This window comes from Lycorma delicatula, chromosome 3 (assembly GCF_047948215.1).
Source record: "Lycorma delicatula isolate Av1 chromosome 3, ASM4794821v1, whole genome shotgun sequence".
In the NCBI taxonomy this organism is placed as follows: Eukaryota; Metazoa; Arthropoda; class Insecta; order Hemiptera; family Fulgoridae; genus Lycorma; species Lycorma delicatula.
Window position 1 is genome coordinate 123,393,583 of NC_134457.1, and position 21,728 is coordinate 123,415,310.

The window sequence follows — 21,728 nt, forward strand, 5'->3', positions numbered from 1 at the left end:
GCTGAAAACACAGGCGGCTCCGTTGTATGACGAGGGTATTGGAAAGTTAGTACCACGCTACGACAAATGTCTAAATCGGAGTGGCGACTATGTAGAGAAATAGCGTAACTATGTAAGTACTTGTTACAAATAAAACATTTTTTATTTTCACTGTGGTTTTAATTTCGTGACCGATCGGACCTTGAAAAAAAAATAACCCTCGTATAATGATTAGCTACCATCAGTGACAAAAAAAGGTCAAGTAACAGATGATAGGTAACGGGAAAATGGGTAAAGGTGAAACGTTCAAAATGTTACTTTAATTTATTAATCAAATGATATGGCAAAGTTTGATTTAAAAAAATCATTTAATCATTTTTACTTCCTTATACGAAGTAAAGGAAGTATTGTGATCGCGAAAAATTTCAGTTTTCAGATTTCAACGGAAATATCCATTTTGACCATCCCTGAATCCATTTTCACTCCTTTTGGCGTGACGTCTGTACGTACGTACGTATGTATGTATCTCACATAACTCAAAAACGATTAGCCGTAGGATGTTGAAATTTTGGAATTAGGGCTGTTGTAATATCTAGTTGTGCACCTCTCCTTTTGATTGCAATCGACTGGACCAAAAGTATTCAAAAAAGCCAAAGATTTTGAACTTTTTATTAACTGCAGTGATAAACCCTCATTGAGAGCCTTTCAATGATATTTCATAAGTACTGCTTATTTTCATTAGTTCCAGAGTTATAGCCAGATAAAACTTTAATTAATGAAATATTTGTATCTTACAAGGGGAAGGCACGTTGGTTCGAATCCGACTTCATCTCCTTTATTTAAAATTTTTTTTTTAGTTTAAATATATTGATTTATTAATAACCTGATTGTAACAAAAATTACAGTAAATAATAATTCAATAATAACAATAAAAAGAACAAAAATATGAAAAAATATCAGAAGTTATTAATGAAATAAAATTTTATGTACTTTTCATTTTATAAAAAATGTATATATGTAATTTAATAGGCGTACAAGGAAATCATGTAGTGTCTACATAAAAGTTTTTATATAAAAAACACATCGTTTGTATGGTTTTTTTTTATATTTGAGTGGTAAAAAATATTTTACGGAAAAGAATGTAATCGTTTGAATCCTTGAAACAACTTGATTGTGTTACTTCAAACATACTTTTAAATGTTTGTGTCTGAGTTGTGAAAGAAGTAAAAAAAGTGACTTTAACTAATAAAACTAAAGTTTATTATTGTGTAGTATTTCAATTGTAATACTATCTTATGACTACAAAATGTAGTTTTGAGTTAAAACACATTCTCGCTAAAGGATTTTATTCACTTTCTTCTAGTAATGAAGTAAAAACTTTAAAAGAAAACTAATCCACATTTCGGATCGGGTAATATGAGTATAAACTATATACATCTGCATTTTTTATAACAGCAACTAAAGATAAAAATTTTTACAACCGCTCCAGTTTTTTCCTTACGATTTATGCTTTTATATTTTCAGGAAAGCCTGTATTTCTAGAACTACTTCGATAAATTAAAAACCATTTGTATATTAATCGTAATATTGTATTAAAATACTTTTCGTTGTTAGAAATAACTGTAAACTCATGAAAAGAACATGTTTGTAAATATTTTATCGTAGTTTCCATACAAAGTCGCTCCCAAAAATGACATAGGCAACTCAAAAATAATAACCATTCTACGCAAGGATTATAAGAGAGACGAGTGGGCTTTCCCGTTGTCTTATTCATGAGCCATATATTCTGTTAATACAAAGAATATGTCAAATCCATTGAAATGCAGAAAAATATTTATTTGTAAAAACATTTTTTTCGGACTGATTGGTTACCAAAGTTTGGTGATTTCATAGAAAACGTACTGCATTCTTAAAACTTCATAAACATTTTAAGTTGTTTGATATTCTAAAACAATTCTAAATATTAGCTTTTCACTTTCCTCCTTTGTAATAATTAAATATCAGTAAAAAATATAATTTAAACATAACAAGGCAAAATAATAGAAATAATTACATGCATTTTGCACAGAAATAATTATAGATGCTGGGATATTTTCACCCAAACTCGTTTCATATTAATTTTAAAACACTTTTCCGTTACCTCAGTGAAGCGCGTTAAAAATTTAAAGCAGGGAGCAACCCCCTATTGGTTAAAAAATATCGTCCTACAAATCTCTCGTTATGAATGATTTTCTGTCTTTATACACGACTGCTTAAAAAGGAGTGTTGTACATTTTAATGTATTTAGGATGTATGTATGTCTGTTTGTTCCACCATTCCAGTTCAACAGCTGAACCGATTTAGATGTATGAGCCCGCGTTGGAATCCTTATGTTACCGGAGATGTCATAGGCTATTTATATATATGTAGTAGGGAAGATTTGCCGGTTGGAGCACAAATTTTAATGAAATGTGAACTGAGAGCCTCTATCACTGTGCGACCTGAGTTTGAAGTAAATGATTCGAATTATAAAAATATATTTTAAATCACACGTAATGTTAAGATAAATTATACCTATAAATCTTATTTTAAAATAAAACTCTACAATACAATAACATAATTATACCAAAAGAGCAACTAAATAATTTATATCAAGTTTACAATAGGAAAAATTGTATGTTATACAAAAGCTTTACACAGTTTCATTAAAAAAATTATAGATTACCACGATAAAAGTTTATTATTATTTTCTAATTATATTTCAGATAAAAATTGAACATATGTTACTTCAAAATACAAAAGTCATTTGTATCATTCAGTTTTTAATTTTTAATTACTAAATTTCATTTACATCGTCTATTAGAAAATTAGTAACAAAATTAGCTTGTAATATTCTACCTAATTTAATTACATGAAATATAATTAGATGTCTAATCGGTGATAGCATTTGAAATTTTTCTTTTACGATGGTGTTTCCTTGGTAAAAAAAAATTCCGTTAAATGGATTACAAAGTAAACCTTCTAAACTGGAGAGGAAAGGACTTTTGTAACAAGCAACTTATTTAATAATGTTTAACTATTCTGTTTTTTCAATTTCCAAATGACTAGTGACCTGAGAAGTGAACGTTGAAATAAATAGATTGCAATATTTATCTTAAGCTGTGTAATAGATTGTAGTAAGGCTTATAAGATGACAGATCGCACAATGGCATCATTCCAATATTTTCCCCTTAACCTTAAACCTGTGTAGATAGAATTTATTCGTTTCATGTACAAAATTTCAAGTATTTTCGTTGGAAGTGAAACGACATACTACTTTTATATTTATTTTTTACTATTTTTCGACAATTTGACTCTAATACAAAAATATTAGTTTCACCAATATTTTAAATGAAAATAATGTAAATTAATATTTTTAAATTTACATGCATAATCTGCATTTTATTACCTTCAAATAGTTCTGATTATTATTTGTAAAGATTTAAGGAGAATATGAGAAATTGCGATTATCATACAAGATTTGCTATTATATCCTACATATTATGGGGAGACCTTCCACAACAATTTGGAAGTAACAAGGTAATTTATATATCTCTTTCTAGTTTATTTTGAAACATCTCCACATAAACTATAATCTCTTTTTAAAATTCCTAATAAATTCAAAACAATAATGAGTGGCAGATTTAATGGACTTCTACACAAGGACTTCGACCACCTTGTGTAGACAATATTTTTCGAAATTCACCCAAAGATAATTTTCGTTCCTTTTGTGCAGATTATTATTATTTTTATTTCAAATTTTTACTTTCATTGTTTTTATTATTTCAAATTTACTTTTATTATTTACAATGGTTATCATTAAAGATTCAATAAGAAACTTGAGAACAACTTTGATAGAAATAAATTGCAAAAGTAAAAAAGAAAATAGCTTTGATAAAGATTTAATATTTTCTAAATATATTTCAGAATGCTATTTTTTAGCTAAAAAACACAGTTTAAACATAAAAAGAAAAATGCCTGGATTACTAAAGGAATTGTAAAATCTAGCTCTATTTAAAGAAATCTTCTTGAAATGTCTAAATATAATTGGTCTGATAACATCTAGAATTATTTAAAATGTTACTACTAAATTTACTGTAAAATTATTCTTATTGCTGAAAGGTTATATTATAACTAATTAAAATAATAAATCTAAATCTACGTGGTCAAAAGTGAAAGTGAATTTGAAAATAACACAGGTCAGTGACCAAAAATACAGAACTCAACTTCCGTTATCTCATTTCCTTTCATGTATTCGATGTGCTTTCCCCTTATTTCATTAATTAAAATTTTATTTTGCTATAACTCCAAAACCAATGAAAGTAAGTACCACTTTGATATATTGTTGAAAAGATCGCAATAAGGGCATATTTCTGCAGTTAAGAAAAAATACAAAATTCAAATTTTTTGTATTTTGAGCTTTTTTGGACACTTTTAGTTCAGTCAATTGCAATCTGAAGGGGAGGTGCACAACTAGCTGTTACAACAGTCCTAAATCCAAAATTTCAACATCCTATGGCTAATCGTTTTTGAGTTATGCGAGCTACATACATACGTACGTACAGACGTCACGCCGAAAATGGATTCAGGGATGGTCAAACTGAATATTTCCGTTGAAACATGAAAACTGACATTTTTCGCGATCACAATCCTTCCTTTACTTCAAACTAGGAAGTAAAAGTAAAACACAAATTTAATTTTAATATTTCATTTTTACTACACCGCATAAAGGGTTATACATATTTGACAACTTGTAAACACAAATGTATTTTTTTGGTTTGTTAAGTCTAGGATTTCTGGATTGGTAAACTTATGTCTGAAATTTTAAGTGAAATTGAGAAAACTGGTATTACTAAAAATCAATATAGGAGATTACATACGTTGTTTATTGTCATGTAGAAAAATCGTAAGTGTTTGAAATTAATCAAGTTGATTAAAAAATATATTATTTAAAAAGAAAATTTCAAATGTGTTTATATTTTTGAGCTTCCTTAAAATATTTATGTAACATAGTTACCACATCAGTGATCTTTCGTATCATGTCTGATAATTAGTCATATCCCTCTGACAATTTCCCGCCATAGCTCATGGTCCTCTCCCATTGGAATCAATGTACCTAACATTTTCCCGTCACATCTTCAAATTGATCCAACCATCTTTTCGGCAGTCTTAGATCGAGAACTTGCTGCTTTCGATGTTTCCCTGGTAAGACTAGTTTCTCAAGATTTTTGCCGGTCCTACGGACTATATGGCCGAAAAAGCGGAAGTTACGCTGGAAAAATACTGCGGGCAACCTCCTGTGCATACCCAGCTCGTTTATAATTGAATTACTCTTCCTCCCGGACATATGATGCGACGCATTCTTCTTTAAGCCCTCATTTCGAATACATCAATTCCGGTCTTCCTCCTTCATGATCCATGCCTGAAAGTCGTACACGACTACTGAAGCAGTCTCAAGTTAAAAAATAATTTATAAATTGAAATCATCTATCCAGAGGACTTCACTCCCTGGACCCCCGCACTGTACATTATCATCATGGTTGTGAGAATAATACTGATAACTAATAATTGTAGTAGTCAGGCTTTATAGAAACCTGAAAAAGAACTAAATTACAAAAGATAGAATAACAATAATCTTTTTTCCCTACACCCCTGGGCCAAATCTGCAGTCAAGATGACTAAGTCCAGGGACTTAGCGACTCTAACGGATCTCCCCGCCTGCCAGCAGTAGGTCCGGCCCACTAGTTGTGGATCTTCTTATTTTAATTTGCCTGCCTCTAACTTCAGAAGCGGGGGGTAACCGGGCCCGGCTATGACGTTCCCGGGACCCCCGTCCCATCTGCCGGGACTACGATTTTTCTCCATTTTCTTTTTGACCCAGGGTCGGGAGTCCTCACTGCCGCCCACCCGTGCAAGCACGGACGAACGGCAGCTCAGCAGGGGGCGGTCCTTCCCCCAACGTCTTTTACCCGGGCATTTATCTGCCCCCCATTCTCTGTAATCCTTTTCTTTCCTCTTTAGGATGTCTGCAATAAGCTTCTCCATGCTCAGCCATTTTCTTAAACCCTTCAACATGTATGGGACAGCGGTTTCGGATGATCCATCCGAGATTACAATTTAACTTGGTCCCATCCCACCGAGGACATTCAAAGAAGATATGGAAGGGGAGTATCCTGCAGCCCGTAATATATGCAATTCTGGAACATCCTTCTACCAAACCGGTAGAGATATTCCTCAAGTTCGCCGTGACCGAAGAGGAACTGTGTGACATATCCAACCACCCCATGTCCCCTCACCAGACACGGCTCTAACCTGGGTTTGAGTCTGCGCGTCCAGGCGCCATTCCTCGCCGTATTCCATGCCTCCTGCCATTCTTGAGTAATTAGTGCCGCCGCATCTTCTTTGGTCATTCCCTGATATTGCCTTTTTCTCTGCAAAACTCTCAGACGAATCGGGGAGACCCCAGCGAGTACCCCTACCACCTCTGCAGACACCGTTCTGTACGCACATGTAATTTTAGAATAACATTAACTATGGTAACTAAAGTAGGCACACCTTTGAGAATGAAAAATTCATAACTTATTTCTCTGTCATAGTTGCAGAAATATAAAAATGAAATAAAAGGATTAATTTTTTTTTTTACTTAATGAATATCTTCAATTCACAACTTCACCCTCCTTGGTGGCGAAGAAATAATGAATAATTTTAATATTTTAACCTTCAAGATTAAGGTTCAGCATAGAAAAGTGAAATTTAGCAAATTTTTCTACCTCCAAATAATTTTTTTTTGTATGAGACCACCACACTCAGGGGAATAGCACGGGGAGCAACTCAAATTGATTTAAAGTGAAATAATACGACAATGATACACCAATTTAAAGGACACTGGAACCCAATAATTTTGACATAAAACAATATCACATTACAACAACTAAAAGGATGGTCATTTAATATTTTCCACAGGTAATCTCAAAACAGATTATTACACCTTGGATATAAAATTATTGTTATCAAGAAATGGTCATAGAGAGATTACATCTTGAAACTAAACCTTGGTAATCTTGACGAACCATAAATATTAATTTTTTGTTATCAATGAAGTTGGTGTTCATATTTTTATCAGGCAGATATTGACCAGAATTTGAGCAGATTTTCATGATTTAGCTTCCCTTTAATAAGTTTCTGTTACATAGAGTTATATTAATTGTTTATGTATGTGTAGGTTTTAATATAAATACTACATCTGTATTATTACTACACATAAATTTAGGTTTAATTAATTTTACGATAATAAATGAGTAATGTTTGTATTAATAATTATTGTTTAGTTTTTTTTATTCATAGTCTTTGTATTATGTATTACAGTATTAGATGTTAAAAAAATTAGTGAAATGAAGAGTAATGAAGCTTTCTTGATTATGCTGGTGAAGATATGTTATATCCATATCATGGTTCAAACGGATATCAATATTGGCAGAATATGCCGAGGATAATGTTTTTCCACGTAACAGTATAGATTTTGATCGTAAATCATTAATTTATTTTTATTGATGTTTTCTGAGTTAATCCTTAAATTTGGATAATACTTTCTAGGACGCGCTACGCATATATTTATAGGAATGTTTGTACGTACTTATTTTATAAAGAAAAATTACTTTTGAAATTTTATTTTATTTTAATTACCTGACTGAAGCGAGATTCTATTAGTAATTTTTAGCATTTCATCTCTTTGTGTTTTATAATATAGAATTTTTTCATATGCAATTTGAAATTTTAACAGTAATCATCTTTGTTATTATTAACTACAATGATGTAAATACACGTGTAAGAAACTTTCATAAAATTGTTACAGCATGAGATTCATTAATCGGTGGTGACTAGAACAGATAATTTAAAAGATCATTTCTTAACGAATGAGAAGGTAAAATTCTTGAAGCTCATTTGTAAAATAGAGAACTACATTCCCTACAAAAAACGTATAATAAACATGTGTCCTTGATAGTCAACGGTCACTGATGAAATTGAAATTTTGGACTTTTTTAATTTGGAATTAATACAGTAAGATTATTTGTGGTATTGGCTAAATTTTACACTTTTAGTTTAAATCAATAATTCTGTTTTTTTGCAGTAATAATTAAATTTGTTAACCTGGAATAAATTTATTGACATCTACAACCACAAGAATGTATCCGCGAGTTAACATTTTAAACTTTTTTTTTCAAATTAAGGATAACTAATTTAAAATTGTTATTTTAAAACTTTTTTGGTTAATGATGTAGACAAAGGTTTTCAGTATCTGGACTAGATCAAAAACCAAATTTGCAATTATCTAGGGTAAGTACCTAAGTGCTTTATGTGAATAGTAAAACATGTATACTCTAAATAATAATATTAATTCAAAGTATTTACAATTAATGTAACTATGAAATCATTATAAAATCTGTTTCTTAGCAACAGTACAAAAATTTTGAAAGTACAAGACATTATACATAGTATATAACATGGGGAAGTATGGAAAATAAATTCGAAGACAGTGAATAACAGCGGATAGCAGTGTATAATTACATTTTCCAACATTTTAAGTTTTGGATACAGAAGCTAAAATAAGGTAAGTTTCAAAATCCTTTATTTTAATTTACAATATTTTCTTTCGATATTTTAAGTTTTTTTTCAGATATTTTTTTGATTATTTATAAAAAATATTTCTTGACGACATATATTTTTTAAAAAACAAAATTTATTTGTTTTTGTCTTTGATTATTTATTTTATTTATTTATCTTAATTTGCTGACAGAATTTCTTGTATTCCTCTATGATAAATATCTATATGATAATTATTTATTATTCCTTGCGATTCTTCTTCGTTGCTGATATCTAAAATTCTATTAGTACATATTACTACTAACTGCAATTGGTAACTCTTAAAATATTGGGTTATATTTATTGAAAATTTTTCAGAAAAATTATTTTCAAAATACAAACCATAGTTTACATTAGTAACTAAATATTGTTTTATAAAATAACACAAAAATTTTATTTTTAGATTTTTCTACTGTTAACCATTATTTTACTATTATCAAAAAAGTTTTGTGTTTTAAATTTATGTGGATTATTTTTTTACTAATTTTAATGTCTGTGATGAAGTGAATAAAAGTAGCAAATAAACAAACACTACATCTAGGTAGTTTAATCAACACTGCCAGGAGGGGTATCTGGAAAAACGGAAGGTACAACTATGGGTAGTTATAAAATACATTGCAGCAATAACTATCATTCATGTTGCAACTTGTTCCTCAATCCCTCTGCGTCCCACCACGCACTCCCACCTTGTCAATCTTAGCTCAGGGTGCAGCCTTAGCTCATAAGAGGAAGATTCATTTATTGTTCCAGAACACTCATCTTATTTTAATATGTTGTCAAGGGAAGATAAATGGGTTGTTACGAACGCTGTTGATAGATATTTATTCGTCAAATTACTAACAGAACACTCAGTGTTGTGGAAAAGTTAAGAGTGCCAAAAGTAATTAATGAAAAAGATACGGCGTAGGAAGAATGAAGCATATATCCCCAAGGTACTGGAAGTGAAATCTTAGCAGCCCAAATGAAGAAAATGCTATAAAATTTGAAGATCAAAATAAAAAAGAAAACTGATAAAAAAACAACGGGAAACAAAAAGATCAAACTTAATGATTGGCGAAAAATGTTTTTAATAATATCGGGTGTAAATTTGTAAAATAATAATTTTTATATTTCAACAAAAATTATTGGTACAATTGATATACCTTAACCAAAATAATAGGTTTGATTGAAAAATTTATTTATCATCTGTCAATAAATATTTAATGACTTATAATAATTTAATTATTAATTTACTTTAATTATTATTAATTTTTTCATTTGTAACAATTTATTCTTAAAAAATATCTGTAAATTACGTCTATATATATATAATACGGTAATTTTAAAATTTCATTAATTGAACAATACCAATTATAAATTAGTATATTCTTGCACCTAATTTGAACATCATTAAATATGATATAAAAGTTGCACTAAAACTTTTGTGTTAAATAAAATAGAATAATTATTATTCATATGTAAATATGATAAATTGTAAAGGAAGTTATTCGCAAAGAAGAACCACCCCATGGAGCAACGGATGTATGGAGAGAAATGACTCATCCGAGCCACTCAAGGATGGAGAGGACGCGACACACCGGAATTACACCAGGGCATTGTGGAGCAGACATATACAAGTCACAGAGTGAATGTGTGAGTGAATGGGTGCGACAGTGGGTGTGTGTATGAGTGAATGGGTGTGTGTATGAGTGAATGTGTGTGTAGTTGGGGGCGTGTATGTGTCAGTGAATGTGTGTGTGAATCTGTGGTTGTGTTTGTGTGAGTGAATGTGGGTGTGTGGGGGGTTGTATGAATGTGGGGTGCGTGAATGTGTCGTCGCTCGGGTGTGCCTCTTCCACTCTGTTTCTGGATGTTCTTCCGTGTGTGCCATTTCCGCTTTTTTCTTGGGTCGCTCGAGTGTGTTACAATCTGCTATTATTCACAACATCTTCAATTGCAATTTTCGACATGATCTGAAGACAGCATTTCAAGATTACGCTTTATTCTATCTACTAGTTCTAATACTATAATTTAGTGAATGCTATTACTAGTGATAATGACTTGTAATCACTGATGTTAAAACTAAACTGCTTAATTATATATTTTTTTTAATCAGTAAAAAAATAATTTTTATATTACATTTAAACTACTGGTACAATTCATTTACTTTAACAAAAATAACAGGTTTGATTGAAAACAATTATTTATTATCATGTGTCAATAAATATTTAATGACTTATAATAATTATTAATTAATTATTATTAATTTACTTGAATATTTAATAATCTTTCATTTATAACTATTTATTTTAAAAATATCAGTAAATTACTTCTATATATATGTATATACATATATATATACATGATACGGTAATTTTAATATTTCATTAACTGAACAATACTAATTATAAATTAGTATATTCTTGCACCTAATTAGAGCATCACTAAAAATGATATAAAACATGCACTAAAACTTCTGTGTTAAAATAAAATAGAATAATTATTATTCATATGTAAATATGATAAATTGTAAAGGAAGTTATTCGCAAAGAAGAACCACCCCATAGAGCAACGAAGTACGGAGAGAAATAACTCATCCGAGCCACTCAAGGATGGAGAGGACGCTAAACACCGGAATTACACAAGGGCATTGTGGATCAGACATATACGAGTCACAGAGTGAATGTGTGAGTGAATGGGTGCGAGTGGGGGTATGTGTGTATGAGTGAATGTGTGTGTGGCTGAAGGCGTGTATGTGTGAGTGAATGTGTGTGTGGTTGGGGGGTGTGTCTGTGTGTGTGTTTGTGTGAGTGAATGTGGGTGTGTGGGGGGTTGTATGAATGAGGGGTGCGTGAATGTGTGGTGGCTCGGGTATGCCTCTTCCACACTGTTTCTGGATGTTCTTCTGTGTGTGCCATTTCCGCATTTTTCTTGGGTCGCTCGAGTGTGTTACAATCTGCATATTATTCGCAACATCTTCAATTGCAATTTTCGACATGATCTGAAGACAGGATTTCAAGATTACTCTTTATTCTATCTACTAGTTCTAATAGTATAATTTAGTGAATGCTATTACTAGTGATAATGACTTGTAATCACTGCTGTAAAAACTAAACTACTTAATTATATTTTTTTTGTAAATTTGTAAAATAATAATTTTTATATTATTATATAAAATAGAATAATTATTATTCATGTGTAAATATGGTCAATTGTAAAGGAAGTTATTCGGAAAGAAGAACCACTACATGGAGCAACGGCAGTACGGAGAGAAATGACTCATCCGAGCCACTCAAGGATGGAGAGGATGCGACACGCCGGAATTACATCAGGGCATTGTGGATCCGACATATAAGAGTCACAGAGTGAATGTGTGAGTAACTGGATGTGTAATGCGTGTGACTGGGGTGAGTATGTATGAGTGAATGTGTGTGTGGTTGGGGGCATGTCTCTGTGTGTGGATCAGGGTGTGTGTGTGTGACTGAATGTGTGTGTGAATATGAGTGTGTGTTTGTGTGAGTGAATTTGGGTGCGGGTGTGTGGGGAGTTGGATGAATGTGGGGTACATGAATGAGTGGTGGCTCGGGTGGCCTCTTCCACTCTATTTCTGGATGTTCTTCCGCCTGTGCCATTTCCGCTTTTTCTTGGGTCGCTCGAGGGTGTTACAATCTGCATATTATTCGCAACATCTTCAATTACAAATTTCGACATGATCTGAAGACATCATTTCAAGATTACTCTTTATTCTATCTACTAGTTTTAATACTATAATTTAGTGAATGCTATTACTAGTGATAATGACTTGTAATCACAGCTGTTAAATCTAACTACTTAATTATATTGTTTTGTAAATTTGTAAAATAATAATTTTTATATTTTAACTTAAACTACTGGTACAATTGATTTACCTTAACAAAAATAATACGTCTGATTGAATCATTAGTATATTCTTGTACCTAATTTGAACATCATTAAATATGATATATAATTTATACTAAAACTAACGTGTTAAAATAAAATAGAATAATTATTATTCATATGTAAATATGGTAAATTGTAAAGGAAGTTATTCGCAAAGAAGAACCACCCTATGGAGCAACGGAAGTACAGAGAGAAATGACTCATCCGGGCCACTCAAGGATGGAGAGGACGCTACACACCGGAATTACACCAGGGCATTGTGGATCAGACATATACGAGTCACAGAGTGAATGTGTGAGTAAACGGGTGTGCGTGGGGTGTGTGTGTATGAGTGAATGGGTGTGAGTGGGGTGTGTGTGTATGAGTGAATGGGTGTGAGTGGGGGTGGTGTGTATGAGTGAATGTGTGTGGTTGGGGGTGTGTATGTGTGAGAGAATGTGTGTGTGGTTGGGGGCGTGTATGTGTGAGAGAATGTGTGTGTGGTTGGGGGGTGTGTCTGCGTGTGTGAATCTGAGTGTGTTTGTGAGTGAATGTGGGTATGTGAGGGGTTGTATGAATGAGGGGTGCGTGAATGAATGGTTGCTCGGGTGTGCCTGTTCCACTCTATTTCTGGATGTTCTTCCACCTGTGCCATTTCCGATTTTTCTTGGGTCGCTCGAGTGTGTTACGATCTGCATATTATTCGCTACATCTTCAATTACAATTTTCGACATGATCTGAAGACAGCATTTCAAGATTACTATTTATTCTATCTACTAGTTTTAATACTATAATTTAGTGAATGCTATTACTAGTGATAATGACTTGTAATCACAGCTGTTAAAACTAAACTACATAATTATATTGTTTTGTAAATTTGTAAAATAATAATTTTTATATTTCAGCTTAAACTACTGGTACAATTGATTTACCTTAACAAAAATAATAGGTCTGGTTGAATCATTAGTATATTCTTGCACCTAATTTGAACATCATTAAATATGATATATAATTTATACTAAAACTAACGTGTTAAAATAAAATAGAATAATTATTATTCATATGTAAATATGGTAAATTGTAAAGGAAGTTATTCGCAAAGAAGAACCACCCCATGGAGCAACGGAAGTACGGAGTGAAATGACTCATCCGAGCCACTCAAGGATGGAGAGGACGCGATACACCGGAATTACACCAGGGCATTGTGGATTAGACATATATGAGTCACAGAGTGAATGTGTGAGTGAATGGGTGTGAGTGGGGGTGTGTGTGTATGAGCAAATGGGGGTGAGTGGGGGTGTGTGTGTGTATGAGTGAATGGGTGTGAGTGTGGGTGTGTGTGTATGAGTAAATGGGTGTGAGTGGGGGTGTGTGTGTATGAGTGAATGTGTGTGTGGTTGGGGGTGTGTATGTGTGAGAGAATGTGTGTGTGGTTGGGGGGGGTGTCTGTGTGTGTGAATCTGAGTGTGTTTGTGAGTGAATGTGGGTGTGTGAGAGTTATATGAATGAGGGGTGCGTGAATGTGTGGTGGCTCGGGTGTGCCTCTTCCACTCTATTTCTGGATGTTCTTCCGCCTGTGCCATTTCCGATTATTCTTGGGTCGCTCGAGTGTGTTACAATTTGCATATTATTCGCTACATCTTCAATTACAATTTTCGACATGATCTGAAGACAGAATTTCAAGATTACTCTTTATTATATCTACTAGTTTAAATACTATATTTTAGTGAATGCTATTACTAGTGATAATGACTTGTAATCACTGCTGTGAAAACTAAACTACTTAATTATATTGTTTTGTAAATTTGTATAATAATAATTTTTATATTTCAACTCAAACTACTGGTACAATTGATTTACCTTAACAAAAATAATAGGTCTGATTGAATCAATTATTTATTATCATGTGTCAATAAATATTTAATGACTTATAAACAATTAATTATTAATTTCTTGAATATTTATTAATTTTTTCATTTGTAACAATTTATTCTTAAAAATATCAATTTACTTCTATATATATATAATGCAGTAATTTTAATATATCATTAACTGAACAATACCAATTATAAATTAGTATATTCTTGCACCTAATTTGACCATCATTAAATATGATATATAATATATACTAAAACTAACGTGTTAAAATAAAATAGAATAATTATTATTCATATGTAAATATGGTAACTTGTAAAGGAAGTTATTCGCAAAGAAGAACCACCCCATGGAGCAACGGAAGTACAGAGAGAAAGACTCATCCGGGCCACTCAAGGATGGAGAGGACGCTACACACCGGAATTACACCAGGGCATTGTGGATCAGACATACACGAGTCACAGAGTGAATGTGTGAGTGAATGGGTGTGAGTGGGGTGTGTGTGTATGAGTGAATGGGTGTGAGTGGGGTGTGTGTGTATGAGTGAATGGGTGTGAGTGTGGGTTTGTGTGTATGAGTGAATGGGTGTGAGTGGGTGTGGGTGTGTATGAGTGAATGTGTGTGTGGTTGGGGATGTGTGTGTATGAGTGAATGTGTGTGTGATTGGAGGCGTGTATGTGTGAGAGAATGTGTGTGTGGTTGGGGGTGTGTATGTGTGTGCAGTTAGGGGGTGTGTCTGTGTGTGTGAATCTGAGTGTGTTTGTGTGTGAATGTGGGTGTGTGAGGGGTTGTATGTATGAGGGGTGCGTGAATGAATGGTGGCTCGGGTGTGCCTCTTCCACTCTATTTCTGGATGTTCTTCCGCCTGTGCCATTTCCGATTTTTCTTGGGTCGCTCGTATGTGTTACGATCTGCATATTATTCGCTACATCTTCAATTACAATTTTCGACATCATCTGAAGACAGCATTTCAAGATTACTCTTTATTATATCTACTAGTTTTAAAACTATAATTTAGTGAATGCTATTACTAGTGATAATGACTTGTAATCACTGCTGTGAAAACTAAACTACTTAATTATATTGTTTTGTAAATTTGTAAAATAATTTTTATATTTCAACTCAAACTACTGGTACAATTGATTTACCTTAACAAAAATAATTGATCTGACTGAAACAATTATTTATTATCATGTGTCAATAAATATTTAATGACTTATCATTAATTTATTAATTTCCTTGAATCTTTATTAATTTTTTCATTTGTAACAATTTATTCTTAAAAATATCAATAATTTACTTCTATATATATATATATATATAATGCAGTAATTTTAATATATCATTAACTGAATAATACCAATTATAAATTAGTATATTCTTGCACCTAATTTGAACATCATTATATATCATATAAAAATTATACTTACTCTTCTGTTTTAAAATAAAATAGAATAATTATTATTCATATGTAAATATGGTAAATTGTAAAGGAAGTTATTCGCAAAGAAGATCCACCCTATGGAGCAATGGAAGTACGGAGAGAAATGACTCATTCGAGCCACTCAAGGATGGAGAGGACGCGACACACCGGAATTACACCAGGGCATTGTGGATTAGACATATACGAGTCACAGAGTGAATGTGTGAGTGAATGGGTGTGAGTGGGGGTGTGTGTGTATGAGTGAATGGGTGTGAGTGGGGGTGTGTGTGTATGAGTGAATGTGTGTGTGGTTGGGGGCATGTATGTGTGAGTGAATGTGTGTGTGGTTGGGGGCGTGTATGTGTGAGAGAATGTGTGTCTGGTTAGGGGGTATGTCTGTGTGTGTGAATCTTAGTGTTTTTGTGAGTGAATGTGGGTGTGTGAGGGATTGTATGAATGAGGGTTGCGTGAATGTGTGGTGGCTTGGGTGTGCCTAGCCACTCAATAATTTAATTATTAATTTACTTGCATATTTATTAATTTTTTCAGTTGTAACTATTTATTCTTAAAAAATACCAGTAAAAATATCATACTTCTATATATATATATTTAATACGGTAATTTTAATATTTCATTAATTGAACAATACCAATTATAAATTAGTATAACTTGCACCTAATTTGAGCATCATTAAATATCATATAAAAATTATACTAAAACTTTTGTGTTAAAATAAAATAGATTAATTATTATTCATACGTAAATGTGGTAAATTGTAAAGGAAGTTATTCGCAAAGAAGAAATACCCCATGGAGCAACGAATGAAAGGGGAGAAATGACTCATCCGAGCCACTCAAGGATGGAGAGGACGCGTCACAGCGGAATTACACCAGGGCAATTGTGGATCAGACATATACGAGTCACAGTGAATGTGTGAGTGAATGGGTGTGGGAGGGGTGTGTGTGTATGAGTGAATGTGTGATTGTTTGGGGACGTGTATGTGTGAGGGAATGTGTGTGTGAATCTGGGTGTGTGTTTGTGTGAGTGAATGTGGGTGTGTGGGGGGTTGTATAAATGTTGGGTGCGTGAATGTGTGGTGGGTTGGGTGTGCCTCTTTCACTCTATTTCTGGATGTTCTTCTGTGGGTGCCATTTCCGCTTTTTTCTTGGGTCGCTCGAGTGTGTTACAATCTGCATATTATTCACAACGTCTTCAATTGCAATTTTTGACATGATCTGAAGACAGAATTTCAAGATTACTCTTTACTGTATCTACTAGTTCTAATACTATAATTTAGTGAATGCTATTACTAGTGATAATGACTTGTAATCACAGCTGTTAAAACTAAACTACATAATTATATTGTTTTGTAAATTTGTAAAATAATAATTTTTATATTTCAACTTAAACTACTGGTACAATTGATTTACCTTAACAAAAATAATAGGTCTGATTGAATCATTAGTATATTCTTGCACCTAATTTGAACATCATTAAATATGATAAATAATTTATACTAAAACTAACGTGTTAAAATTTACCTTAACAAAAATAATAGGTTTGATTGGAAACAATTATTTATTATCATGTCTCAATAAATATCATGTGTCAAATAAAACCGCCGCCGATCCATGTCCGTCGTCGTCGGCGGCTTCGGTAGTCTCCGACACGGAGACCGGAAGCCTTACAGGCGACGACCTTCTCCGCGAACATGCTGCTGTTCGCAACATGGAGAAGAAGCAAAAAAAGGATGGCCGAAAGGAAAACCCAGACAATATTTTAATTAAAAATTAGTGAGTCGATAGTACAGTGGAACATCAATGGATGTTTTTCAAACATCCATGAGCTCCAACGCTTGGTACATGATGTAGACCCGATCTGTATATGTCTGCAAGAAACACATTTCCGCCGAAATGAAAATTTTAAATTAAAAGGATTCAATATATTTCGGCGAGATCAACCGCCAAATATAAGAGTTAGAGGTGGAGTAGCTATATTAACATCGACTAGAGCTACCACCGGTAGTTCTAAACACAAAACTACAAACGGTCGTCGTTAGAATGAAGCGTCCGCTCCAGGTCACTGTCTGCAGCATATACTTGCCGTATTTTGATTGGAATAAGGATGACATAGCAAGACTAATTTCCGAGCTTCTCCACCTGTTTCACTGGTGGGTGACTTTAATGCTCATAATTCTCTTTGGGGATCAGATCGAGTAGATCCCCGTGGAAGAGAACTGGAAGGGTTCCTGATGAATTCAGAACTTATTATTTTAAACGACGGATCAGGAACCTTTTTCAATGCCAGAGATGGATCGACGTCCTGTATAGATCTTGCACTTATAAGCGGATCGATAGCACCGAGGTACAGCTTCTATGTCATAGACGATCTGCATGGAAGCGATCATTTCCCGGTGCAAATTGTAACTGATGTTACAAGAACAATATATCCCATCCCTAAAAGATGGTTATTGGAAAAGGCAGACTGGACGAGCTTCACAGCTAGAACGATACTCCCAGAAACAACTGGAGTTATCGGAGACGATGTCGACGCCATAACAAATGCAATAATTGAGTCGGCATCGAGATATATTCCCAAAACATCTGGGAAACTTACGAAAACACCCGTTCCATGGTGGAACGATGAAATAAGTGAAGCTATTAAAAGAAAGAAAAGGGCGTATAACGCCTTTAAGAAGCGTCCTAGCATAGAAAATCTTGTTACCTTTAAGAAATACAGGGGGTATGCAAAACGTCTTATGATAGACTCGAAAAAACGATCCTGGCAGCAATACGTGTCATCCATCGACAAAACTACTACTGCATCAGATGTTTGGAGGAAAGTGAAGGCGATTTGTGGGCGTAATGATTTTGCTCCCATAACTAGCCTTCAAGATGAAGATGAAATAAAAGACACTCCATGTGAAATTGCAGAGCTGTTATCCAATCACTTCGAAAAGGCCAGCAGAACGGCCAACTACGAGGAAGGTTTTCGAACCAAAAAAGAACTCGAAAATCTACTAAATTTTAGAACCGAGTATAATTACTCATATAATGTACCATTTAAAATGGAAGAATTCGCGAAAGCGTTGGAAAAAGCAGGTAACACAGCTGCTGGTCCGGATGAAATCCATTATAATATGATCAGGCAGCTGAATACCACTGCAAACGCAGATTATTAGAACTTTATAATAAAATATGGCGGGATGGAACGTACCCGCGGCAGTGGAAAAAAACTCATGTTGTTCCAGTACCAAAGAAAAATAAAAATTTAACAGACCCCAATAGCTATCGTCCTATTTTTTTGACGTGTGCTATGGGAAAGATACTGGAAAAAATGATTAATAATCGACTCGTCTGGGTTTTGGAAAAAGAAAACCTGATATCACCGTATCAAGCAGGTTTTCGGCAATACCATTCTACCACTGATCAAATGATCAGCATAGAGGACATTATATATAACAGCTTTATTAAAAGGAAACATTGTGTCGGAGTCTTCTTTGATCTTCAGAAGGCTTTCGATATGACCTAGCGTCATGGTATAATGCTCCAGATACATGAATGGGACATTCGTGGCAATCTGCCTATACTGCTCAGCAACTCCATGAATGACCGTACCTTCCAAGTACGTGTCAACAATGAATATTCATGTGAAAGAATCTTGGAAAATGGCATACCGCAGGGTTCGCCGTTGAGCGGTACCTTGTTTACCATTGCCATTAATAAATTGATACTTGCCATTCCAGTAGAAATCAGCAAAAGCGTCTATGTTGATGATCTGGCAATTGTGTATGCCAGCAACATGACTGCTATGGTGAGGTACAAATTGCAACGAGCGATCAATGCTCTAAATGAGGTTGCAAGGAATAACGGATTCCAATTCTCACCAGAGAAAACGTGCGTAAGATATTTAGGACTAGTATTGGATAAATCCCTTACATGGGGATTACATATACAGGACTTGAGTGATAGATGCAAAAGAGCCCTAAACATTATAAAATGTTTATCGAATTTAAATTGGGGCTCAGCCCCAATTATTGAGATGTACATTATTGAGATTGTATAAAGCATTGGTTCAATCTAAACTAGACTACGGATGTATCGTATATTCATCCGCTAGAAAGTCGCACTTAAGAAAGTTAGACGTAGTACATAATAGCGGAATAAGATATGCAACAGGCGCTTTCCGCACAAGTCCGGCGGCTAGTCTGATGTCTGAAGCCGGAATAATGCCACTACATTATAGAAGAGGTATCCTTTTGTTAAGATATGCAGCAAATGTATGGGCTTTCCCTGCTCATATAAATAATAAATTGTTTACGAATCATCCTATGGCTGCAGTATATGAACATCGTGCTACCTATTCCAGACCAACCGGAATTAGGTACCACGAATTAAGAAGAAAATATGAAATTGCTATACCAGAGACACTAGCAATTTCTACTAGAGAAATACCGCCATGGCTCTTGCCAGCGGTAAATACAAGTTTGGATCTCTCTCAAGGAGAAATAAAAAAGAAACCAGCAGTGATCATCCAGCAGGAATTTTTAGCAACCGTCAGTAGTTACGAAGAACATATTAGAATTTATACTGACGGTTCTAAAACCGAACATGGTGTTGGATGCTCGATATATGTAAATGAAGAAGCCCACTTTTGGAGACTGCCAGATGTGGCCAGTGTCTACACGGCAGAACTCACTGCAATTCAGCAAGCTCTTCGCTACACTGAACACTATTGCGAAGAGAGAGACACTATTGCGAAGTGGTGCATTGCGAAGAGAGAGTGCTAATATGTTCCGATTCATTCAGTGCACTCGTCGCAATTCGGAACAAGAACATTAAGGATGTCTTAATTGCAAACATCCTGTCCATTTTATACGTACTAAAACAACGAGGACAGCGATGCGTATGTGTATGGACTCCAGGGCATGCTGGTATTACAGGTAATTAAATCGCAGACGAAGCTGCCAGAAAGGCAACAGTGTACCATATATGAGGACCTCAGAAAGAGGTTCCGTATTACAAATTATATTAGTGCTGATCTGGATAATGGAAATGAAGAAAATATAGTTGCATTTTTACACGCCAGTGGACTTCTTAAAAGTCTATAAAATGGAAGTTTAAAGCTGTGGTAAAAGATACTCTAAGCGGTAGTATTATATATACATATAAGGGAGTTCGAAGCGTGGCACGTATAGTGATGGGAGGTAGCCCTCTTGCCTAGGCCATTTTGGCTCACCTGCATTCAAGAGCAGTGAGTCGGGGTGTGTCCGATGATGGCATGGGGGACCCTCAAGGGTGGATTGAGGGCGCGAGGCTATGGGTGTACGCCGTGCATGCCTATGGCCTGATATAAGAAGGATTCAACTGCCACGGCACCCTGGCACGACTGATATACTGCTCAACGGCGGTTCTGGTCGCCCCGAGGGTGCTTAAACAAACTATAAATGAGACTTCGTAGAAGAAAGAAAGAAAGATATGGTATTGGGACCAAATTTTAATATTGGGACCCTTTACACCCCGTAAGTGTTTGTGATTGTCCTTGTCTTTTATGTTTTAATGTTTATTTTGAAGTTTGTGTTTTTAAATAAAATGTAAGGACCCTTTACACCCTTACATATGACGATCCTGATGGCGATAATAATTTCTTTTAAAGAATGTGACGAGGGCTAATGACCTTAGCAGTCGATGCCCATAAAAATTTAGTTAAAAAATAAATAAATAAATATTTAATGACTTATAATAATTTAATTATTAATTTACTTGAATATTTATTAATTTTTTCATTTGCAACTATTTATTCTTAAAAAATATCAGTATAATACTTTTATATATACTTTTATATATATATATATATATATATATATATACATGATACGGTAATTTTGATATTTCATTAATTGAACAATACCAAT

The 21,728-nt window shown here is 33.8% G+C and overlaps 1 protein-coding gene across 1 annotated transcript in view; it reads right to left on the bottom strand.

Moving 5' to 3' along the window:
• Positions 1-16,511: 16,511 nt before the first annotated feature.
• The window catches only part of LOC142320972 (uncharacterized), an 87,335-nt gene continuing 82,118 nt past the window's right edge, over positions 16,512-21,728 (bottom strand). The window contains exon 4 of the mRNA XM_075358969.1: positions 16,512-17,049. Coding sequence (XP_075215084.1) covers positions 16,936-17,049 — 114 coding nt within the window. The 3' untranslated portion in view covers positions 16,512-16,935. The remainder of the gene's footprint in view (positions 17,050-21,728) is intronic.